At 39.3% G+C, this 22,245-nt stretch overlaps 1 protein-coding gene across 2 annotated transcripts in view; it reads left to right on the top strand.

Annotated features, from left to right (window-relative positions):
- LOC127372374 (contactin-4) overlaps positions 1 to 21,962 on the top strand; it is a 110,355-nt gene extending 88,393 nt beyond the window's left edge. For both annotated transcript variants that reach the window (XM_051416023.1, XM_051416022.1), the window contains 10 exons: positions 250 to 367; positions 3,197 to 3,355; positions 5,267 to 5,416; positions 6,054 to 6,124; positions 6,534 to 6,768; positions 6,862 to 6,977; positions 14,160 to 14,340; positions 16,980 to 17,092; positions 17,980 to 18,148; positions 19,488 to 21,962. In XM_051416023.1, the coding sequence (XP_051271983.1) occupies positions 250 to 367; positions 3,197 to 3,355; positions 5,267 to 5,416; positions 6,054 to 6,124; positions 6,534 to 6,768; positions 6,862 to 6,977; positions 14,160 to 14,340; positions 16,980 to 17,092; positions 17,980 to 18,148; positions 19,488 to 19,594 (1,419 nt within the window). In that variant the 3' untranslated portion in view covers positions 19,595 to 21,962. The remainder of the gene's footprint in view (positions 1 to 249; positions 368 to 3,196; positions 3,356 to 5,266; positions 5,417 to 6,053; positions 6,125 to 6,533; positions 6,769 to 6,861; positions 6,978 to 14,159; positions 14,341 to 16,979; positions 17,093 to 17,979; positions 18,149 to 19,487) is intronic.
- Positions 21,963 to 22,245: the final 283 nt, after the last annotated feature.

Raw genomic sequence — 22,245 nt, 5'->3', positions numbered from 1 at the left:
GTAGCCTTCCTTACAATGTAAAACTGAATTAATTTGTTTTGCTAGACTGTCATGTCATTTTTTCCCCTAGCAGTCCTGTGGTGAATTCTTCCACGATTATTTTACGGAGGATTTACTGCATATGACTGAGAAAGAAATTTAATGTGTTCCGAGGATTTTCCATACTTCTTTTTTTTTTACTTTGACTTTGCTACACTGGTGTTTTTCTCCCTCTCCGAGGCTTTTATACGAATGTGTCTTTGTCATTAGGGATTTGCAGGTGACCTGATGGTGAGGAACATTCAGCTAAAGCATTCTGGGAAGTATGTGTGTATGGTACACACTGAAGTTGACACTGTTTCAGCAGCAGCAGACTTAATTGTCAGAGGTATGCCTCTTCCTCTTTTCTTGTCATTTTGTTGCAGTCTCTATGGAGGTTTTCAATTTCTTTTTTCTTTTTTTGCTGAGTGTGTGTGTGTGTTTCTTAGGATTATGACACACACATCTCTCTGCTGTCAGATAAGAGCTGTGTCACCAAGATGACAGTTTTCAGAGATTTAGAGAGAAGCAGCTTTAATAGACTTTCAGATTGACACCGTGAAAGTTGGTGTTGCTGTTCTGTTTTTAAAGGTGTGCTATGTAAGAACAAATAAACTATAATGAACACATTGTGAATAAAATATCAGTTTTATCAGACATCTGTGTTGTGTTGCAGAGATAGTTACTGTAGTTAGCAGGCTAACCAGATGGCGTCAACCTATCCTGTCTCTTAATACCACACTGTACCTCAAGGGGCCATAGTGAGTCACTGTAGCATCCAGTCTGACGTCAGTGGCACTGACCCTGCTGTAACCCCCCCGCTCAGGCCTCTAAGTAACTGAAGTCTGACCTTCCTCTCACTCATCTCCCTCTTCATGCCTCTCCTGTCCCTGCCTGAACCCACCATGTCTTTGTTGTCCCCAGAGTCCAGGTTATAGTCGCTGTAAATCACCGGTACTGTATTCCCTGTCGTCAAACTGGCCTCCATCACTCCCGGAGGCTGTGTTTGGAGCAGTGTTCACTGGGAGGCTGCTGACCCTGCTTCTGGTGTCCGCTCTCTCAGCTCCAGCTCTGGCTGCTCCCCACCAGCCTTCCCCGCTGGGTCCCTCCTGCCCTGGGCCAGAAAACCTCTTCCCCCCGGCGGTCTTAAGTTCCTGTGCTAGTGGTGTAAACACCAACACTCCCCCAGGGCTCTGAGCTCCCAGTCCGGGCAGAGTCAGCTTATAGACATATAGTATATACAGCTAATAGGACTGCTAGCTGCACAACTCATTGGGCTAACTAGCTAACATCAGCTACAGTTAGCACAAGTTGGCGGTTACTCTGGTGATATGCTGGCCCCCATTTGTTTGGGGTATGAATTTGATAATTGGCCAATTCTCACATATGGTACCTTTAACCCGTGAGCTCTATCATTACACTCAACTTTAAGCCAGAAAAGCTTCAGGGATATCCAAAAAGATCAGAGACTAGTTTCATACAAGAAGAAAAACACTTTTTAAGTTTTCAACAAATTCAACACCATATATTCTGTGGAGGAATATATTTGATGATTAAACCGAGGTATCTTCAGTTACATCACACACATATTTGAGTGTGGATGTGCTAAGCATAAGTGATTCATTTAATTCAAGATTCAAGAGTCCCATGTAACTTTTGATAACAACCATTTTGGAATTGCAGTATTGAGTATTATGTGATCCTTACTCAAAAAGGTTATACCTATTACTTTTTAAAGTAGCAGTTGTTATGGTCAGTCATTTTTGTTTAATCGTGGTGCCGCCATCTCTTCAATTTGAGCATAAAAAAACCTGAGTGGAAACGCTGTAAACCAAATAAAACAGTCAATATCACAAAAAAGTTTTTAATGCTTGTCTGAGTTGGAAATTTGGTGTATTGATAAAATCAAAATGCAAGAAAGTGCAATGGAATCAGACTTAGTGAATAAATCAGTATTTGCATGAAGCGTCTCTTCAGTGGAGCAAAAGCATAGAAAAACAGCACAAACAACACATTTCCATCATGTTTTCAACATGGTTTTCTGCTGTTTGAGGTTTGACTGGAGTTCCTTTAATTACATCATCTTGTTGTGTCCTCTTATTCTTCAATGTTTCAGTGACACCTGACTTGAGAATTAGCACCACCAAATGTTTATCTTGCTGCTGCGGAACATGCTTTCACACTTTACTCATCAGATGGTTTGGTGTCATGATCATCTTCTCAGCACAGCTTGTATGACTTTAATGGCTGATACAATATTTTGATTTGTGTCGTAATCTCCAAGACAAGCCCTGGAAGTGAGTACAAGGACAGCTGCTGTTTTCATTCTTACAGATGCAGTGAACTACAGTATGCTCCAAAAGGGTCATGGAATATAAATTGGAGTTGTGTGGTGATTTATTATTATGCTCCGCTATACACCGGCCTCACCAAGTAGGATAATAATTCTGTTGTCTGGTTGATTCAGATTGCCAAAGCATGGCATCAACAGTCTGCAGGCAAAGTCAGATGGTACAGCTGTAGATTGCATGTTTCTGTATGTGTAATCTGAAACCAAGCATTGTTGATACCGAGTGATCTTCTTCCAGCAGCAGGTAGTCCCGCTGAGGGCTCAGTGCTACTTTTGCAGATTTGTGGGCTTAGCACGAAATCTTATGTCAGTTTTCCAAGTCCCAGCCTGTTTGTTTGATCTCATGATGCTGCTTTCTCTAATTTCTATGAGATCCCAATTCAAAATCCTGCCTTGTTTTTCCAAATCCCTCTCCTCTACTGGTCTCCCTGGTTATTGTTAAATAATGATTTTCTCCTCTTGGGTAGGTAGTTTGGGCAACCAGGTTCTGGAGCTTTCTAAATGTTCCTTTCACTTGATGATTGATGATTTTCTTTCAGAGTTTAAACACCATAGAACTGAACTTTCATGACCTGCAAAGTAATAATGTATTAGCACAGGAAAAAAACCCACTGTCCTCAAGTAAACTAACTCAGTATATGTTCTAACTGGAGTTCCTGGTGAACTGCACTATTCAGTATATTGATTAGACCGACACTCCCAATAGATCCAATTATAGCTCCACTAGCCCTGAATTGAGGTTGTTAGATGGGTCATGAATCACTTAACACCTGTGGTGAGATCTGAGAGGCTCATGCAGGTGTCTGTCCTTGTTTCCGCATGTCGTAGGACCTCCTGGTGCCCCGGAGGGCCTGGTGGTGACTGATATTACTGACACCACTGTACAACTGTCCTGGGGCTCTGGACCTGACAACCACAGCCCTGTAACCATGTACATGGTACAGGCCAGGACCCCCTTCTCCATAGGCTGGCAGACTGTGAGAACAGGTAACAGCTGCACCAACATCAAACACTTATTCTCAGTGCATTTAAGTCAATACTGAGGAATTACATTATTGTGTGTGAGTCTGTGTGCATTTGGGAGGCTGTTTCTCAGATGCATTGCTTGTAACAGAGAAAGGCTGAAAGGCTTTCATAGCTCTTTCTATGAATGAAAGTCTGTTTAGTGAGCGGTCATTGAGCAACAAGAAATTAGTTAGAAAGAAAACTGATGAGGATCCCATTGTTAAAGTTGTTCACTTGAGGATCTTTTTTTCTCATTCATGATGCAGCTCAACAAGGAAACAGAACCCTGTGCAGATTGTTCAGTCTAACCCATTCTGGATTTTACAGGGCCAGTCCAGATATTTGAGAGTTTTGAAAATATCCAATAACATACATCAAGCTTGTATTCATTTTTCTACACACAAACTCCCTTAAAGGGGTACTCTAGCAATTTAGCATTGCAGTTTCATTAGGTTTGGGGGCTTATAAGAAACAGATTGAAAAGGAATAATCAAAACTGAAGCAGTAAAGGTTAAGGTAGTAACTATGTGGGTCAAGCTGCACAGACACTGGATCCTAAATTCCCCACAATTCAACCACAAAGTATCTTTTGTTAGGCTCTCCCTGCCATTTAAACGATACCCCAAGTACATAACGATTTACATTTCAAGCCCAATACCAACATATTTTGGGCATTTCAGTGCTGTAATTTCTCAAGCTTCATCAAGCTCTTGTTCAAACAGCTACAATGTGTGTGTCTGCCACGACCAAACCTTTGAAAATAGATTAACTAACTAACTTTACTGCACACAAGTAAAAAAAAAGAGTCATATTTTAAAATGTGTCAATGTTTATTGTGCTCGCCATTAGCTACACTAGAAGCAGTTAGGACCAAAAATTCACTGAAATAACACAGTCCCTGACGTTCATAGGTAAAAGACTTTAAGCAAGAACTGAATTACACGTTTTCTCAAGTTTTTCAAATGCACTAATGCAATCTACTTACAGCAGCCCTACAATAAATCCTCCTTTTGTGAAACTTACAGTGTTCAGTGTTGATGCACATTTCAACTTAGTCTGTGTTGCCCCTTGTATTATTATGAAAGGTATGTGTAATATTGTGTTTCTCTTCATCTACTGTATGCAAAAGGGAATGGACAAAGTATAAAAAGACATCTGTATCTTTTAGTCTGCTAATAAAGGGTGAAATGGCATACAAAGCCTGTATAACAACTTATTAAAGCTGCCTTTATCAGTCTTCCTCAATCCTTTTTTTCTCAGATAGAATTCTGATTATTTTGAACTCACTTGGTTAAATAAAGTCAGTTTAAGGACATATCAAGACATCAGCCTTCTATTCAGAGTCCTTATCCTCCATACTACTTCCCAGAATATTTGGCAGAAATAATCATTAGAGGCTGATTAAGTGAAATGCCTGTTTTTCCTCAGACATAAATTAATTTCATCCCTCCGTAACCTCAACCCTGCTTTATTTAAGATTACACTTTTATCTGAAAGAGGCTGATTTAAAACATAACAAGCCGATTACAGGCCGATGTTTAGCTCAGTAATGTCAGCCATGTTTAACTGAAACGACCTCATCTGACAGCTTATTAATTCTATTTATTAATTGCATTTATGTGCAAAATTGCATTGTGAGATGCAGCCGTTGCTGTGCAGTATCCACAATCATTGCAGAGCGTGTAGAGCTGGTGGACCGCTTACTCCCTGAACATGCTGTGATTGGAATAGTATTAAAAGATTAACAAATGTCACCATTTCATTTTGATGTACTTCACTGGTTTTGAACTGTTTCATTATTATTTGTTGAAGACAAAATGTGAAATGTGCCTCAGTAAAACATAAAAAACAAAAAAACAAAACACATCTCAATTCTAAATTCTTTAATCCTAGTTCCTGATTCTGTGCCTGGACAGATGATGCATGCAACGGTGAAAGATTTGAACCCCTGGGTGGATTATGAATTCAGGGTGGTGGCAATCAACAGTGTTGGCGTTGGAGAACCCAGCACGCCATCAAAACAGATTCGAACCAAAGCAGCAGGTATCCTCTCAATTTGTTGCTTCTCTTCATAACAGATTAATCATTCCCACTTGGCAAATGTAATTTAACTGTTACCTTCAGTGCTCCCTGTGATGTTACTCATTTCAAATCTGTTGTTCGCTTTTCATGCCAAAACTTTGATTACTCAGTCACATGCTAAATACATGGAAATTAAAAATACATATTAAACACTTAAGTATCAACACTAAGCTTGTGTGTGTCAGCACCTTGGAACTTGAGCCATGATTAATTAATAGTCGCATCAATGGAAAAAATGACTTACCCGCAAATGCCATGAGGCAAACACATGAAAGTGTCTATTTTGAGCAGGTTAGCTGAATAATTCCATCCCGCTGGTTGAATCACAAGGGAACAGGCTTCCCACCGTTCCTCACACATGGGGCTGACATACGGTGCTCAGCTAATAACGGCACCGTACATGACTGGTAATGCCACTGTCAACAAAAACCTAATTCCTCTGCTGTGTGATGAACCCTTTTTGTGTAAATAAGAAGCTCTAAAGAGTGGCTGTGATCACCTCATTCTAAGCTGTGTGGTTTAATAGAATCCTCTGCACCTGCCTGAGACATAACGGTTCAAACCAAAGGATGATTAAGTTTCCTTTGTGCCTGTTTAGTTCCCAAGGTTGCACCAGTCAGTGTGAGTGGTGGTGGAGGAGCTCGAGGAGAACTTGTCATCATGTGGGAGGTAAGAGGATCATGGGCATTTCTGAGCGGGCACTCATTGTGACGGAGCGTTCTTTGAATCTTTTGACGAGAATGGACTTCTGGCAGAGTTACTGTGTCTGCAGTGGCCAGGCTTCAGCGGAATGGCTTTTAATTAAAGGCAGAGCTTTTTCTGATTTGCTGCCCGCCGACAGCCTCTGCTGTGTAAATCAAAAAGGAGATAGGGAGCTACTGTAAATTCCATGTGTAAATCTAGAATCAGGTGACAACTTTACATTTTTCAGATGTGCTCCACAGAACAGAAAGATGCTGTATTTGCTCAATAGTTTGCTAGACATAAAACACTATTTCTACTTTTTTTACAGCTTCCTAATTACATTTCTGCTCACAGTTGTTTGGGTCAAAGGCGTAACTTTCTGTCCTTATCTCAGCCGGTTCCAGAGGAACAGCAGAGCGGAGAGGACTTTGGCTATGTCGTGGCTTTCCGCCCACTTGGCAGCAGCACCTGGATCCAGACAGTGCTGGCATCACCTGACGCATCAAGATATATTTACAGGAACGACAGCATCGCACCTCTGTCCCAGTTTGAAGTGAAAGTGGGAGTCTACAACAGTGTGGGAGAGGGGCGATTCAGCCGCGTCGTCACCGTGTTTTCTGCAGATGAAGGTGAGAAATAAAGTTGATCATGTTCATTCAAGAAAAACATTTATTTTCACTCTTAATTGCAAGCATGCATAATTCATGATCTATTGTATTTAGAGCCCTCTGAGGCGCCATCAAGAGTATGGGCCCGCGCTATGTCAGCCTCTGAAATCGAGGTGTACTGGGAACCAATTCCCCCCGGGTCCAGCACTGAGAAGATCATCGCATATGAGGTATGAAAAAGAAAAGTTGAAATAATAGTGCTACAAGGAATATTCAAACAAGGAGTAGACATTAATCCCTGAATGACTGACAGTACAATAAGCTGGCGTTCATTTGAATACAGCCGCCGATGGGGACAACGTGGAAATATTCTGACATTAAAATACTGCATGAGTCGGAGCGGCAGATTTTTCACAGGCTAATCTAGAGAATGAAGAGGTCTGTTGGCAGCTGTCCCAGTCCCAGACTCAATACCAAGGCTGTCTGAGAGCTGCTATTAAAAAAAATAAATAAATAAAATAAAGTGTGAACATCATACATCACTATCCTCTACAACAAACACTCTCTGGGGATTTGACTGTGGAAAACCTAGATAAAAATAACATTCTCTCCTAAACCCCAGATATCTTACAAGGTAGGGTATACCCAGGTGGCCTGACCTCTGCTGAGAAGCTTTAAGGTCATTGCCAGTGTTTGGTACACACCTTGTTGTAAAACAGGGGTTTGAAGCACCGTGGTGTTTGGGAGCCAGACAGAGCAGTTTGCGGGAATATTCATGCTAAACAGCGGGTAACTAACTACACATTTTGCTCCAATATAAAAAATCATCAACAATATGAATGTAATATATAAACACATGTATTTAATGATCTCACTGTAGGATTTCAATTTTTAAGCACTATTTTTGCAGCTGGGTGGACCCGGCCAATCTGACAACATGTGGGTAGATATTTATTCAAATTCTCATAATGACAAACTTTTCCAAAATAAGTAAAACCACTGAGTGTTTTTCTTTCTTACATATATTCTATTTTATAATATTTAAGCTTAATTGCCTCTCAAATTATGTTTTAGTGAATTAATTTGAATTGCAGAGGTTGGGCACAACGCCAACAAGTGTACTGCACAAAGCTGCTACAGCACCCAGACAGTCAGTTATGTTTCACTTTGGTTTCTAATTTGAGTAATATAGCAAGTGCAAAATAATAGGCACTAATTATCAAATATTGTAATCTGGATAAACAGATGCTGTGTCTGCTTTTAGAGTGACTTAGTTCATATTTACCTAGTTATGTAGTTTCTGAATTTTCACCTCTGTTGAATGCTTACAGAAAAATTTAAACTAATGAAAAAAAAAAAAAGTTGATGTAATGGATTTGGTCAATACTCTACTGATTTAACTTAAGAAATACTGATTGATGGTGCAAGATGTTGCTGGAGAGAAACATATGTGAATGTAATATCTATGACCTACAGGGCTTTTTCCGCTTGCATTTCTAGCCTTGGGCTAACCGTAACCGTGACTGGCTGAGATTTAATTAGACAACAAAGCTGCTTTTGTTGTAACCATATAAGATGTTTTTCCAGAAGATGTGTCTCATTAAGGGCATCATTTATTTGGATAATGTCTAGAGTAGTTTTCACTGCAATTAGACTGATGGGGCAATTAGATGGTGGTACTTAAATGAGCTGACGAGGCAGCAAAATTATACTACCAATGTTTGAGATTCTACAAGCTGACCATTTACAGGTGGTTGTTAGGACTTGGTTAGACCAAGATTTTAATTGATTGATTTTATTCATGGATTATGAGACAAAGGGGGAAAAAAAGGAATTGTAAAACACTTCCAACATGGTCCCAGAAGATATTCCACATTCTAAGTTGCAAATGTGAAGTTTCATTGCCAGTATCTTTCTGGAAGTTTATTTATGCCAACTCTGCAGGCTGCCGCAGTCATTTTTATTAGCACATCTGTGCCATAGATGTTTGTTTTCCCAGAAGTGCAGGGTCCCCACACACATCCTGAAATTGTTCCTCATGCCAAGACTTCTTCCTCCCTCAGGCAGACGAGTTCCTGTCTAGATGGAGTGGTCACTAGGTGCACTGAAACTTTTACAGTCTGCAATAATTGATGGCCATTTTGAGGGCACTTGAAATAGCTGTAAACACACAGGTGATTATCACATTTTAAGTTTACATGGCAAACATGTTTGCAAACAGCGGTTTATTTACTCATCCAGCATTTATGGAGCAACATTATCATTCACGTAGAATTGTGTTTCTCACCACCTAGGAAATGGAAGTCCACATTCATTGTCCTTTTAGCTCTCTTTTTGTTCTCCACAAACTCCTAAGCAAAATATCTGTCTGTTTAGCTGCTAAATGGTCACCAGCTAATTGCTAAAGTTTTCTATTTGCAGACTGGTGTTAGGCAGGTCATTTGCAGTGCTTTAGAGTTTTTTGCTGAAATCAGCTGCCTGCTATGGCTGAAAACGATACTATGACCCCTTTACGTTTCTCTGTGCTAAGAATTTAGGTGGTTTTAAGCCGTTTCAATTTGCGACCACTGCTGTCATTTCTCTGGAGAGCGTCCCACATGATCTGTTCAAGCAATGACCACTGACAGACCACAGTGTGTCAGACTGCACAGCTGCTTGTCAGATGTGGTAACGAGCAGCACTGGCACACCCCAAGGAACTGTACTATCACCGTTCCTGTTCACCCTCTACACCTCTGACTTCTGCTTCAACTCTGAAGCGTGCCACCTACGGAAGTTCTCTGATGGCTCCTCCATTGTCGGCTGTATCTCAGATGATAGGGAGGAGGAGTACAGAGACCTGATTGAGAACTTCATTGGATGGTGCGACAGGAACCACCTACAGCTCAACACAGGAAAAACCAAAGAGCTGGTGGTGTACTTCTGGCGGAGCAAGAGGACCCCCTCCCCTGTTGAGATTAGGGGGGAGAAGGTAGAGATGGTGGACACCTACAAGTTCCTGGGGGTGACACTCAACAATAAACTGGACTGGACGGATCACACGGAGGCCCTCACAGGACAGGACAACAGACTGTTCATTGGACAACCCCTGTCATATGTCGGTGGTGGGGGGACTGGACGTGTGGGCTGTCTGAACACTGAGAGGGAAGGAAACCATCAAACCCTTCCCTCTCTACACTGAGTGGGCAGCTCAGGAGCACTTTCAGCTACAGACTGACCCAGCCCCGAGCCTCAAAGCGGTTTGGAGGTTCGTTTGTACCATCAGCCATCAGACTCCACAACGCCACAGCACCCAGTACCTCCAACCCCCACAGACAAAGACTGGTTTAAAACTCCTACCTACAACGCACAAGCCTTTTGCACTATTTATATTTAATTTCCACTTTAGTAGTTTAATAGTTTAGTTTAGTTTAGTTTAGTTTAGTTTAGTTATAGTTTTAGTTTTTTAGTTTTAGTCAAGTTTGATTTTCTGCTCATATTTTGCACTCCATGTCCTACTTGAACAATGCATAGTGTATATACTTAGTTTTATATCTTCTAATATTAATGATATTAGTAATATTTTTATTGTGATATTATTTGTTCTCTGTTTTTTGCACTACTTTGCCCTATTGCTGCTGTGTCAAACTGAATTTCTCCTAAGGGGGATAAAAAAGGAATATTTTATCTTATCTTATCTTATCTTAAACTAACGGCTTATCATCAATGGCCCCTTTAGCAGGTCAGCCATGTTAATTGTCTCAAATTATACAATAGTGGCTTATTTGGTAGCACTTTAAGGTTCAGTGTGTAGGATTTAATCTATATTTTGTCATCTAGCAGCGTAGTTTCTAATTGCAGTGGCCTCGCCTTCCCCTCCCATTTTAAGCGTGTAGGAGAAACTACGGTGGCTGTAAAAAGCACGAAAAGCCCCTATCTACAGCCAGTGTAGAAACATGGCGGTTCAACATGGCAGACTCTGTAGAAGAGGATCCGTTCTCTCTGTAGATAAATACAGCTCATTCTAAGGTAACAAAAACACAATTCTTGTTTTCAGGTGATTATACACTAATGAAAAGATACCTATGAATATATCCAGTTCTGTCAATAGAGCCTCCTAAATGTTACACACCAGACCTTTAAGAAAAACAAACCTGTTTTTCCTGAGTCACAGAAAATAGCTGGAATACAAACTTTTGTATCTGTTGTCCAGAAATAAACTCCTTCTGTATTTGCTCTTGAATGTCCCAGAAGAGGAAGCCCGCGGCCTCATGAGAGTCCCGCACTCCAGCCAAAGAGGGAGGGAAACAGTGAAACTCGAGCATAGCCCATTCATAACGTTCTATTCACACACTGTGCCAGAGCACAGTGCTTTGCCAAAATGTATTCTATCACAGGCCTTTAGTGATTGGAATCAAGAAGTCGGTCCCATTTAAAACCAGTTGCAAATGATTTGTTTCTGGAGAATCTGTCAGCACCAACACTACTGATTCCTGTGATGTTTACACAAACAGTGACTGAAGTGACTTGAAACATAGCCTCTAGGACGCCCTCTGAGTATGTTTTCATGCAGGACTGAAGCCACTGGAGAAAGGACAATATGTTTCATTGTGTGGGTGCATTTTTTGATGGATATCCCCTTTGTTCTTTTTCACATTCAATTCAATTAAATTGTATTTGTATGGCACCAAATCATAAAAGAAGACTTTTCATAGAATCAGGTTGATAGTAGAAACAGTACTACAATCTGAACTGCTGAAATCCTGCATCGCAGCCCACCCCCCCAGCAGCTGAGGAGCCAACTGTGGAGCATAGAGCCTAGAAGGCTCTTGTATGCCTCCGCCAATCTGTCCCAGCAGGGTAGATTGGCCCCAAAGGGCTTTCCATGCATGGTGGTCAAAGAATATCATTTAGAAATCGCCAGCAGTGCCTTTGATTTCAGTGAAGTGTCCTCTAACATGTCTGCTTGATGTGTTAGAAGATGACAAATACATGTTCAAGTCAGCTTGGACTCTGTTTCTGAAAACAAGTAGGTTGTGTCCACAGGTCCCTTTATAGAAACTGATACATATAAACCAGCAGGTGAGGAAAAGTAATTTAAGTAGTAAAAAACAACCCACACCATCAACATTTGTCTGCAGATTTGAGGTGCCATCCAGTCACATCTTACCTAACTACCATCAAAGCAAAGAAACTATTTTCTTCTTGAAGTCACCGTCTCTCCTCAGTGACATTTTTGCCATATGCCATTTTGATTGGAAGGGCTGTTTGAAAGGTATGAGAGAAGTAATGTGACGGGCTGAGAGGATAATGACTCATCACCACACCCTTCAATTTTTTCCCACTTCACCCAACCTTTTGGTTTGTAGCACTGCTTCACCCACATGAACAAAAATAGCAGGAGCACTTGAATACACCTTCACTGTCTGAATGCACAAGACCTAAAGGGAGCTCCAAGTGTTAACAGACTGAGAAACTATCAAATGCTAAAGCAATCTTCACCTCCACGTCTCAACACTTTGAACTGCAAACTTTTGAAGCTGCATGCATCACCATCAAAACTATACACAGCTATAAAAGACTCATGGCAGGATTAACCTGTTAGGGCCCCAGGGAAAAAGTATCCTGATCTCTTGCCTAATTCAAATCCATCAAGTCCATAATACACAGCAGCACTACACACGACAGCTTAATTATTTTCCCAATGTGAGCACAGTATAAACTAAAATAACAAAGATATTAAAACTAACTTTTGACATAGGGCCCCACTGCAAGGACCAGGGCCACAAGATTAATAATGCAGGACCAACCATAGTTAGACAGAAGATATTGGACTATAGTGTAAACATTTTCTACCAATCTTGAAATTATCAAAAACTAATTGACAATGCCTGGGACATAGGGGCCACTAGGGGTCGAGGGTGTGTATTTACCCTAACCCCATCTCATATAGGCATATATTTTAATGTATCCGGCTGATTCATATGAAATATATATAAATATGCATATATACTACGATCAGCCATTTTATCCCTCTCTATCAGAACCAGCAGTAACCTTTTCATCAACAGCTGTTGTTAGCACAGATTAATACACAGCTTAATCCATTCCTTACACTTCGGCTGTATTTTGGGGGTTTGAAAAGGTGGTGAAAAGGACACAAGCCTCCAAACTCTTTAAATGCAGAGTATCCCTCTGATCACAGCTCCATGCACACTGCTTCTGTGTGTGAAGAAATAGAAAAATTGACAAGCCTTAGTTACAGTTGCTAAGCTATTATTGGACAATTCCTGTTTAGGGAAGGGGGATACACCTCTGATACTTCCCACTAGTTTCAATACAGAAACTTAAACTTGCTACGATATTTAAATACTTGTGATTTACACACAAACATTGGTATAGTTAAAACAGTGGTGGCACTTTAAGAGCAGAAGTGGTTTTAAAACTGGAAACTTCTTCTTCTGCTTAGGTATTTTAAATAGTTTCCCAAGTGCTGGTAAAACTGCTATAATTAAACCACTGGTGAAAAAAGAAAACCACCCTAGATGCATCTGTTATCAGCAACTTCAGGCCCTGTCACTAATCTGCCTTTCCCAAGCAAGATCCCCGAAAACCCGTGTGCAGCCAATTGAATAAGTACCTACTCTCAAACCATCTGTTTGACATTTTCCTGTCTGGTTTTCCTGTCTCGTGTTAGGGTCATAAATGATCTCCCTATGAATACAGATTCTAACAAGCTCCTTATCCTTGTACTCCTCACTCCCCAGTGCTGCTTTTGGTATTGCTGATTGTCAGATACAGTATCACTTGGTAGTTTGAAAATGTGTGTTGGACTGCCTCAGGACCTACAGTATCTGAGCTGATAGTATGGAACTATTTTTTCCCCTTCTCCTTTTAAGTACAAGCTACAGAATCACTGCTTCAGCATATTAAGGACTTAAACCTAGATGAACCCACATTTACAACTTAATGAATCCTTAATGTTCCTTAAATCTCCGTGTGTGCCCTAGGACTTCATGTTCTGATTTCTGATGAAATCTGACGATACAAGGGGTTGCGATTCAGTATATTGCGATATATTGCGATACTGCAAGCAAGGCAATTAAGTTGACTTTTTTAATTTAATCAGAACAGTGGGGATATGCATTTAAATTTATACACCCAACATCAAAGCCCTCAGGTTACATTTACAAGTGGTTAGGGGTTTGATACAGTGTTTCTGTCAATCCATACAGTATCAGAAAACAAAATATCATAATACTCAAGTCTATTGATATTATCTTACACCCCTAGTAGGAAATCTGATTTTTAAAAAAAGGTTTTACTCGGCTCAGTTGCCGCCACCTGCACTTAAACCAGTTTAAAAATAGAAAAAGACAAATTGTCTCCAATATGGCTGGAGGTCTGTGGTAACCCTTGTGTCTTTGGTCCCAGGTGCTCTTCTGGGAGAAAGGATCTCGGCAGAGTGAGGCGGAGAGAGTGAGGATTATCAACAACACAGCTCTGCTCTCTGGCTTGAAGGGCAGCACAGTCTATCTGATATCAGTCAGAGCCCAAAACAGTGCTGGACTTGGACCCTGCAGCCCCCCTTTTAACATCACCACCAAGAAACCACGTGAGTCCACACACACTGGAGATAAGGGTGTGCTTTGTTTCTCTGTTTGCTTAGCCCTTTAAAGAGTTATTGGTCATTTCTCCTGTCTGGCCATGAAGCCAGGAGATACCATTGAGGTCATGTCCTCTGTTCTGGGATTTAGGGGGTTTAGTCACATTTAATGAGGTGGAGTTTATATTCTACACTTACATACATATTATGGATGTTTTTAAGGCTGATTCTAATATTGAGAGTGAAAGATTTTCTTTTCCTATATTTTAGACTAAAAATCTTAAATTTGACAGTCAAACAAAAAAGATAAAAAATAAAGTGAAATAAATGTAATATTCTTTATGAGACCTAAATACCTGTGTAGAAAAGGCTTTAAAAAATATATATAGAAAAAATTAACATCAAATATATTTTCAATAATTACATGAATGATAGAATGTGAGACATTTTACAAAGTTTGGTTGGTAGGTAGTACGTTTTTTAGGTGGTTGGGGTTCTGCTGGAAGAATTTAAACTAAGCATTTCTAAAATCCTGGCCTGTGTGAAGCAATCCCTTCCTGATGTGACTCCAATGTAACAGACGGCAGGGAAAAATGCATTCTTCAGCCAGCAAAAGCAAGTGCACATCTTCCAATGTTACAGTGTTTTTAGTCCAAAATGACATCTTTGTAATTTTGACTTATTAAGTTGCATTGGATGTCCTGGTAGTCAGATGAAGGTTTGTTGCTGACAATAAACCTGCACAACTATAAGTTTACTGCATTCACCTGGTACGTGTCTGTAGGTTGTAGCTGTAGGAAAGGATTGCTTCACTGGCAGCATGGAGAGCATCCAGTGACTTTTCCAATGTACATGTAACATATGAGTATTGTTTTAAGATAGACTTATACAAACCTCTTTCAGCCTGTGAAACACAATTCTTTTAACTGACATTTTAATTGCTCACATGACTCTGACTCTTCAAATGTCCACACTTCATCTACTTTGGCCATCAAACTCTGAAACTGAAATTTATTTTGCTCTTATCATTTACAATTCAACCAACATTTTGATCGCTTTCATCTCTTTAAACGACACTTCAACTGCTTTCGTTGCTGAACACCAACTGACACTTCCCCTTCTTTTAGATCTGAATCTTCTGACTGCTTTTCCTACTCTCTTTGCATCAGTTTTTTGTTTCAGCAAAGACAAGGCTACAGGTGACTTCATGCTGATTATAGAGTCAAACATTGTCTTAACACAGTGAATGAATCGACACCAGAGAAATATATTTCTGTTCATTAGGAATACGATTGAAAATATGAGAATATGTAAGCACAAGATTCTCACCTACAATCTGCAGTCACTTTCTATGCTTGTGCTAAATGTTTTGCAAAACATGATCCTAATGTGATAGTTGTGTGAAAGCAAAAGAGAAAAATGTGTAAAGAGCCAGATCATTAAATGATTCACAATTCAATTCAGTCTCCCATCACTTCTATTGAAAGTGCAATTGGAAGGAATCTCTTACAGGAGGACTTATTACACGAAAACAAACAAACAAACAAACAAACATCCTGTTTCAATATTCATATGGGCACCTGACTTTTTTTCAAATTTAAAAAAATGTGAAATTAGCCCTAAAGAAATATGCATTCAAGCCAAGTTGGAGTTTATTATAGCCCTATATCCTAAAGCATGCCTCAAATGGCTGTATCATAAAAACAGCAATGAGCAACATTAACAAAACACACAAACAAATGTGAGATAAACTAAATACAAAGCATAGTCAATGAAGAGCAGCATTAGCAAAATATACAAAAATGTATGTTTGGTTTCACACGGGCCACAAACAGCGATTAATGCCATTAATTAATTAATCCATCCCACCACCTTTATATATGGACTTTCTTGCTCTTTTCACCACATCACCAGACCTTGACACAAGCGCGCCCAGAAATGAAACTAGACTAGATTAGACCGGGTTGCGAATTTAGGTAGGAAGACAATTCCAAAGAAGAGGGGCTTGGTAAGAGAAAATCAGAAAATCATCAAATCAGTTTTTAAAATCGTTATTATTATTATATTATTATTGTTATCATTACTCATAGTAGTTGTATTGTGTTCAGTGCAATTATAAATGAAGCCTGCCTTCAGTACAGCACTCATATATTTATTTTTATCGTTATTCATTTCCATTCATTCAATTTATTCACTCATTTGTTATACTCCCCCTGGTCAGACTGCTCTTCAGCAAGCATGCAAATTCCTCTGTCAACTTCAGCTAAGTTCTAGTTTCATGTTATATTCTAAGTTGTTTCAGCTGTACCACTTACAGTAAGTCAGAACCACTTCCAGCTACTGAAATATGCTGCAGTAAACACTTTTGTGCTGCTTCAGGGTGAACTTTTCATTTCATTCTCATAAGCTGTTTTCACACACACATAAATGAAAGGGTAATCAAAGAGTGTGCAGTTTCTTCTTTTTTCCTGACCTCCATTTTTCTCCAGTGTCTTCCAGAAGGTTGAAGAGCATGAAATGCATTCTGCTGCAACACCAGACTATTAAATAAAGGCAGACTGAGGAGTTAGTTTGGAGAATACTATTGATGACAGTGGTGTACGCATTCATTTGCGAACTTTGTGTCTATATAATTACATATCTTGCAGCTCCAAGTCAGCCTCCGGGAAATATTGAGTGGAACCTGACCAACTCTAAGATCTTTCTAAATTGGGAACATGTCAAGGCGATGGAAAATGAGTCTGAGGTGACAGGATACAAGGTGAGTTTGTCAGAGTAATAGCAGAAACTCCAGAACTGGGGAAACAAATAGAGCCTCACCAGCTGTCATCCCAATAAATGGCTTTCTCATTGCAGTGGAAAGATAGACCTCAGCACTCCAGTGTTACATTATGGATTGGCCCTGTCTGGCCTTTCAAAATTAAAAGATCTGTTCTAGGTGATAAAATGAAAGGCGTCATGCCACAGACTGAATTCAGTTTCTTCCTCTTTACAATAATGAATCATATTTGATCCACTTTGCCTACCTGTGTGGAAAAACAGTTTTTGATAATGCTTTCCACAAATATATATATATTTATTTATTCTCCAGAGATATGCAGCCCTGCTCATTTAATGATAAGTCTTTTGTGAAGCTCTGTTGTAAGGCGGCATGCTGTGCATGTAGACAGGAGTGGTTTAATAATTTGGCAAAAGGCAATACAGTGAATTAAAAGGGAATTCTTTTGACATATTTTTCATGATTTTAAAGCTAAATTGACAGTTTGGCTCTCTGTGCTGCATGTTTCTTTTGAGCTATGAAATAAAACATCATGCTGCATTCTGATGGAGATGAAATTACATGACTAAATGTGTAAAAAGGACATCTGAGGTCCTGTTTTGAAAAGCCTGTATTCCTCCACATTGAGTCATCGGGCCAAGCCAGCACAGCATAAGGCATTTTGAATTCATTACCTCCTCTAGAGAAGGGCTGTATAACCAAAATCAGGCTGCACACACTTCTCTAGCCTGATTTGTTTTTCACACTCTAATTTAACATGTCAAATGAAGTCATACATCCCATTTCTAAGAGGTCATAAATGTTTCATTTTTGTCTGTCTTGGCTGAAGAATGAAATGTTCACCCCAGGAATTCACACTCTCCTCCCAGGTTGTGTATCGTCAGAACTGGAACGGCAAGACTACTGTACTGGAAACCAATAAGACAAGTGTGGAGCTGCAAATCCCCTCTGGAGAGGACTACCTCATTGAGATTAAAGCTCTGACCGAAGGGGGCGATGGCACCAGCAGTGGCCCCATCCGCATACCAAAGATGTCCAGTAAGTTTCAAATACTCTGCAGCATGCAAATGATTGGAGTTGGAATTAAGCAAGGAAGCAGTGGGACGGGTGCACTCTGTGTAACTAATCCCCTGTGTGACTGATACTGTTTATCAGCTTTACCGTAGCTTGAACAAGGCCTTCAGAATACACAGAGAAATTGCAATAAGACTGCACCACATGACTAGGCAAAAGAGACACAGAGTATACAAAGTCATCTCCGTCCACAAGGTTGTGTTTTCAGTCCTCTTTGTGTGGCTGTGTGTTGGCAACAGATTTCAGTAACCTTTGGTAAAAGGTTCTGTAATGGGCCTAGATGGAACATTTTGATAGTGCCACCATGTGGCCATTTACAAAACAATACATGTTCACTAATAACTCCTGAAATGTGAGGATATCAGCAAAACTGTTTTCTTGAGTGTCCTGGTTTTAACTAATTTATCCAAATATGTCGTCCATTTCCAACCTTTTGTTCTCATTAGGGTCGTCGAATACCAACGCCCCCTCAGCGTCTCATACAGACGCACATGGCACCCTTTAGCGACTGTATCAAACAGACAAGGCTACCACAAATCCTGTCTGCCAGAAAGACGTTTTTAACATTTTGGTTAGGTTTAGGCACCAAAACTACTCTGCTGCAAGTCATGTGACAGACTTAACGTAACCTAATGTAGCCTAAATAAAAAACTTAAAAAAACTCAACATTTACTTTTGGTTTCACATGGGACATGAACCTTGGTGGGTGAATGTGCTTTTTATTGTGTCAAGTAGGAAGTTCCGGCTTCTGACAAATGTTTTTGTTTTACAGATTTCCACTGTTTATTATTCAGTCTATAGTTTACACTGAAGCCTGGTGTTTCATACAGACGCTAAAGGGTACCTCATGTGGATTTACATTTAAATGTTTTGCTATTTGTTTTTCACCACTACTAATACAAATTTCATCTCTCTCTTTCTTGACGTCAGTTGCCTTAACTCTAAAAAGTGAGACTGCAACCAAATTTGGATAATACACATGAACTCCGAGTGATGATTTTGGTGGCATTTGGGTTGTGGGTAGCATTAAAGCAATTTGATATATTTAAATTACCTTACCTCTGTAGCATTAAGTCTGACTTGTATGTGTCCCTGTAGAAAGCCCAAATATGAGTTAATCTGCATATTAACCTATCTTACTGTCATACTTTTATGTACTTTTTGTATTTTTAAAATGACCAATTAAAATTGTAATGCAACCTTTGCAGTGGTATGGGCTGTCTCTATGCTACTTTATTAATGTTCTCTCAAAAGGAAAATATGCTTTCTATGGTTCATATACCATTTTTTCTTTTCTTCCTAGGTCTTAACTCAAACGGTTGTGTGACTCCAGCTCCAGTGAAGATTTGTGGTTTCTGTTTTTTGTATTTTCTATGTTCATTTTGTAGCTTCAGTTGCCTTCATCTTTAGCTCTGGACATTAGAATGAATATAGTTTATGATTCTCTTCTACGTGTCAGATTTTCAGCCAACTAAGAGTTTTTTCTCAACCACTGGTTTGCAAACCACAACTGGATGATGGCAGCGTTCTGACAGGTTGTCAAATACCCACAAATCTGTGGCTGGACTGTTACTCATAGGCAACAGCAAAGTTAGAAACCATTTTCATCTGCTCATTTTCAGGACCACTGCAATCGTCCAGGATGCATGCGTTTGATAAACACGGAAAGATGAATTCCTTATCTGTCATTTTAAAATGAGCCTGAGCAAAGGTTCATGTCCCAGTTTCCCCATTCCACTGTCTGTTTAAAACCTATTTTGCCTCAACTTCCAAGTTATTTCTTGGCTTGCTGTGACCTCTATGAATGTTACAGACCAAAAGGTACACGTTTCTCTTGCTTCACGTACTACACACATGGCATATGAAATAATATCTATTTACTTTGTTCTCATCATTTGGATGGAAAGTGTTAATCCTTTATGTGAAAACAAATTCAATCCACATCAACTCCCAGCTCTAGCTCCATAGTTACTGCATATATTTGACATTAGTGTTGATATTATCATCTAAATCTCTACAATAAAACAAATAAGCTTATTTCCCAAAAAGTATCCACTGGAAATAATACATGCACCTAATGTTTTGTGCATGTTGGTAAGAAGAGGCTTTGGCTATCTGACTAACAACAAACAATGGTTCATCCTTCGGTTCCTACCCAATAGTGGGTGTACACACTTGTATTCTCTTAATTATTTCTGTAAATTGTAACTGTGTATGTATTTATATATGTAGTGCCTGATGCACAACCACATGAGAGTTTGTTTAGTTTGTTTCACAATTAACTATTAGCTCAGCTTCTTAGTGTAATGCCCAAACAAACCAGCAGTTTGCCTTAAAAAAGTGCACCACTGATTCAGCATTGTACTCCTGTAACATTTAGTCATGATAGACAGTTTAAAAAAGGGATTAAAAAAAAATGATTGCAGCAGAACCAGACACTTCAGACAGATATTGTGTGTTATGTTATTTATGCTAGTAGCAGCTATCATAGCCTCAAGCAGATAGCCTTGAGCAGAGATCAAGGAGGAGGCTACAAAGGTCTGGTAAATTCTCTTCTTTCTCTACAACCCCACATTTTATTTCATTTTCAAACTTGTAGTCTTCAGCCCCAACCAATGCTGACTCAAGTGACATCACTTGAAGCAATTTATCATCATTTTAAAAGTTTTATAAAGGCTCTATACAACTTTTTTCACATGTGCAGAAATACTCCCCAAGACAACACACTATGATGTTTAAAATCTGTGGAGTTCCCCTTTAGATCCGCCAAACAAATATTTTGTAATTAAATCTCAACTTCTACTTTCTGTAGTCTTACTTATTACTATTACTTATTTACTTATTCAGAAACATCGTGCAACTTGTTCCAAAATGTTAAAACATGTTATGATGTCATGACTGGATTTCATCTACTGTAGTTGTTCCAGTTTCAGCCCCAGTGTTGTGCATGCTGGCTCAATAGCGCTGTTTGCTTACACACCTAAACAGAACAGAGCCATTGTCAATGTTATACATAACACTTGTACTTTCTTGTCAAAATGTCTGCTGTGGAAAAGGCTGATTGCTAAGGAGAAGCTCAGCTTGTCCTCTCTAAATATGCACGAAATTACATTACACCATAATGTAATGTAATGTAGCCCAAGCTGTGGCAATTTCTGACATTCCTTCTTTAAAAGACAGTCATCAGGTCATAATTTCTACCCTTGGGTTATCTCTCCTAATATACTCCATATTGGTTAAATATCTGTTAGGAGTCCGTGTTTGTTTATTTGGGATTATAGCTCTACAGATTCTTCAAATGAATATCTGTCATGCTGTTGCCTCCAAAGACCACGCTGCATTTTTCATGTTGGATGAAACAATTTAGGTTACATGTGTAACCTGATGTGACTACCACTCGCCACAGGTGTCAGCCAACCTTCAGGATTAACACTTTAACACCAGCCTTTTTTCATCCACAGTTAGAACAGCTGTAATGGTTTTCTGTGTTGATGTTATGCAAGGAAACACTGCGGCTAATCTTACAGTATGATGCTTTTTAAACATGTATCAAGGAATGGGTTGTATATTGGGGACAGATGTTAAGATGAATTCTTCACAGGTGTGTAACAAAGCTGCTTTGCCTTATCAAGTTTATATTCTTCAAAGTTGCTGTCAACCTGTCTATAAAACACAGATTGTAATTATTTTGCAAAAGGGCAGGCTTATCAAACAGAATGTAGAATGTTATTGACTTTATTTGTAAAAATTGTATTTTATGTCATTTTGTGTGTGGAAAAAAAAAAAAAAAAAAAGGGGGGAAAGAAAAAAAAAAAAAAAAAAAAAAAAAAAAAAAAAAAACTAACCCAAACCCAAAAAAAAAAAAAAATAAAAAAAGAAAAAGCTCTCCTCAATCTCTTTTCTTATCATTTCTTTCAGAATTATTTTGTGCATCTTGTGTGCTTATCATAACATGCTAACACTAGCACCAACCATAACCAAGTAAATACAGAAGTGGAACTGCATTATACCACTGAATATTTTGCAGATAATTTACATTTAGCTTGTCGATATAACAAAGA

Source organism: Dicentrarchus labrax, unplaced genomic scaffold (genome assembly GCF_905237075.1).
Source record: "Dicentrarchus labrax unplaced genomic scaffold, dlabrax2021, whole genome shotgun sequence".
Lineage (NCBI taxonomy): Eukaryota > Metazoa > Chordata > Actinopteri > Moronidae > Dicentrarchus > Dicentrarchus labrax.
The sequence above is the reverse complement of the archived record's forward strand: the minus strand, read 5'-3'. Positions and strand labels throughout refer to the sequence as shown.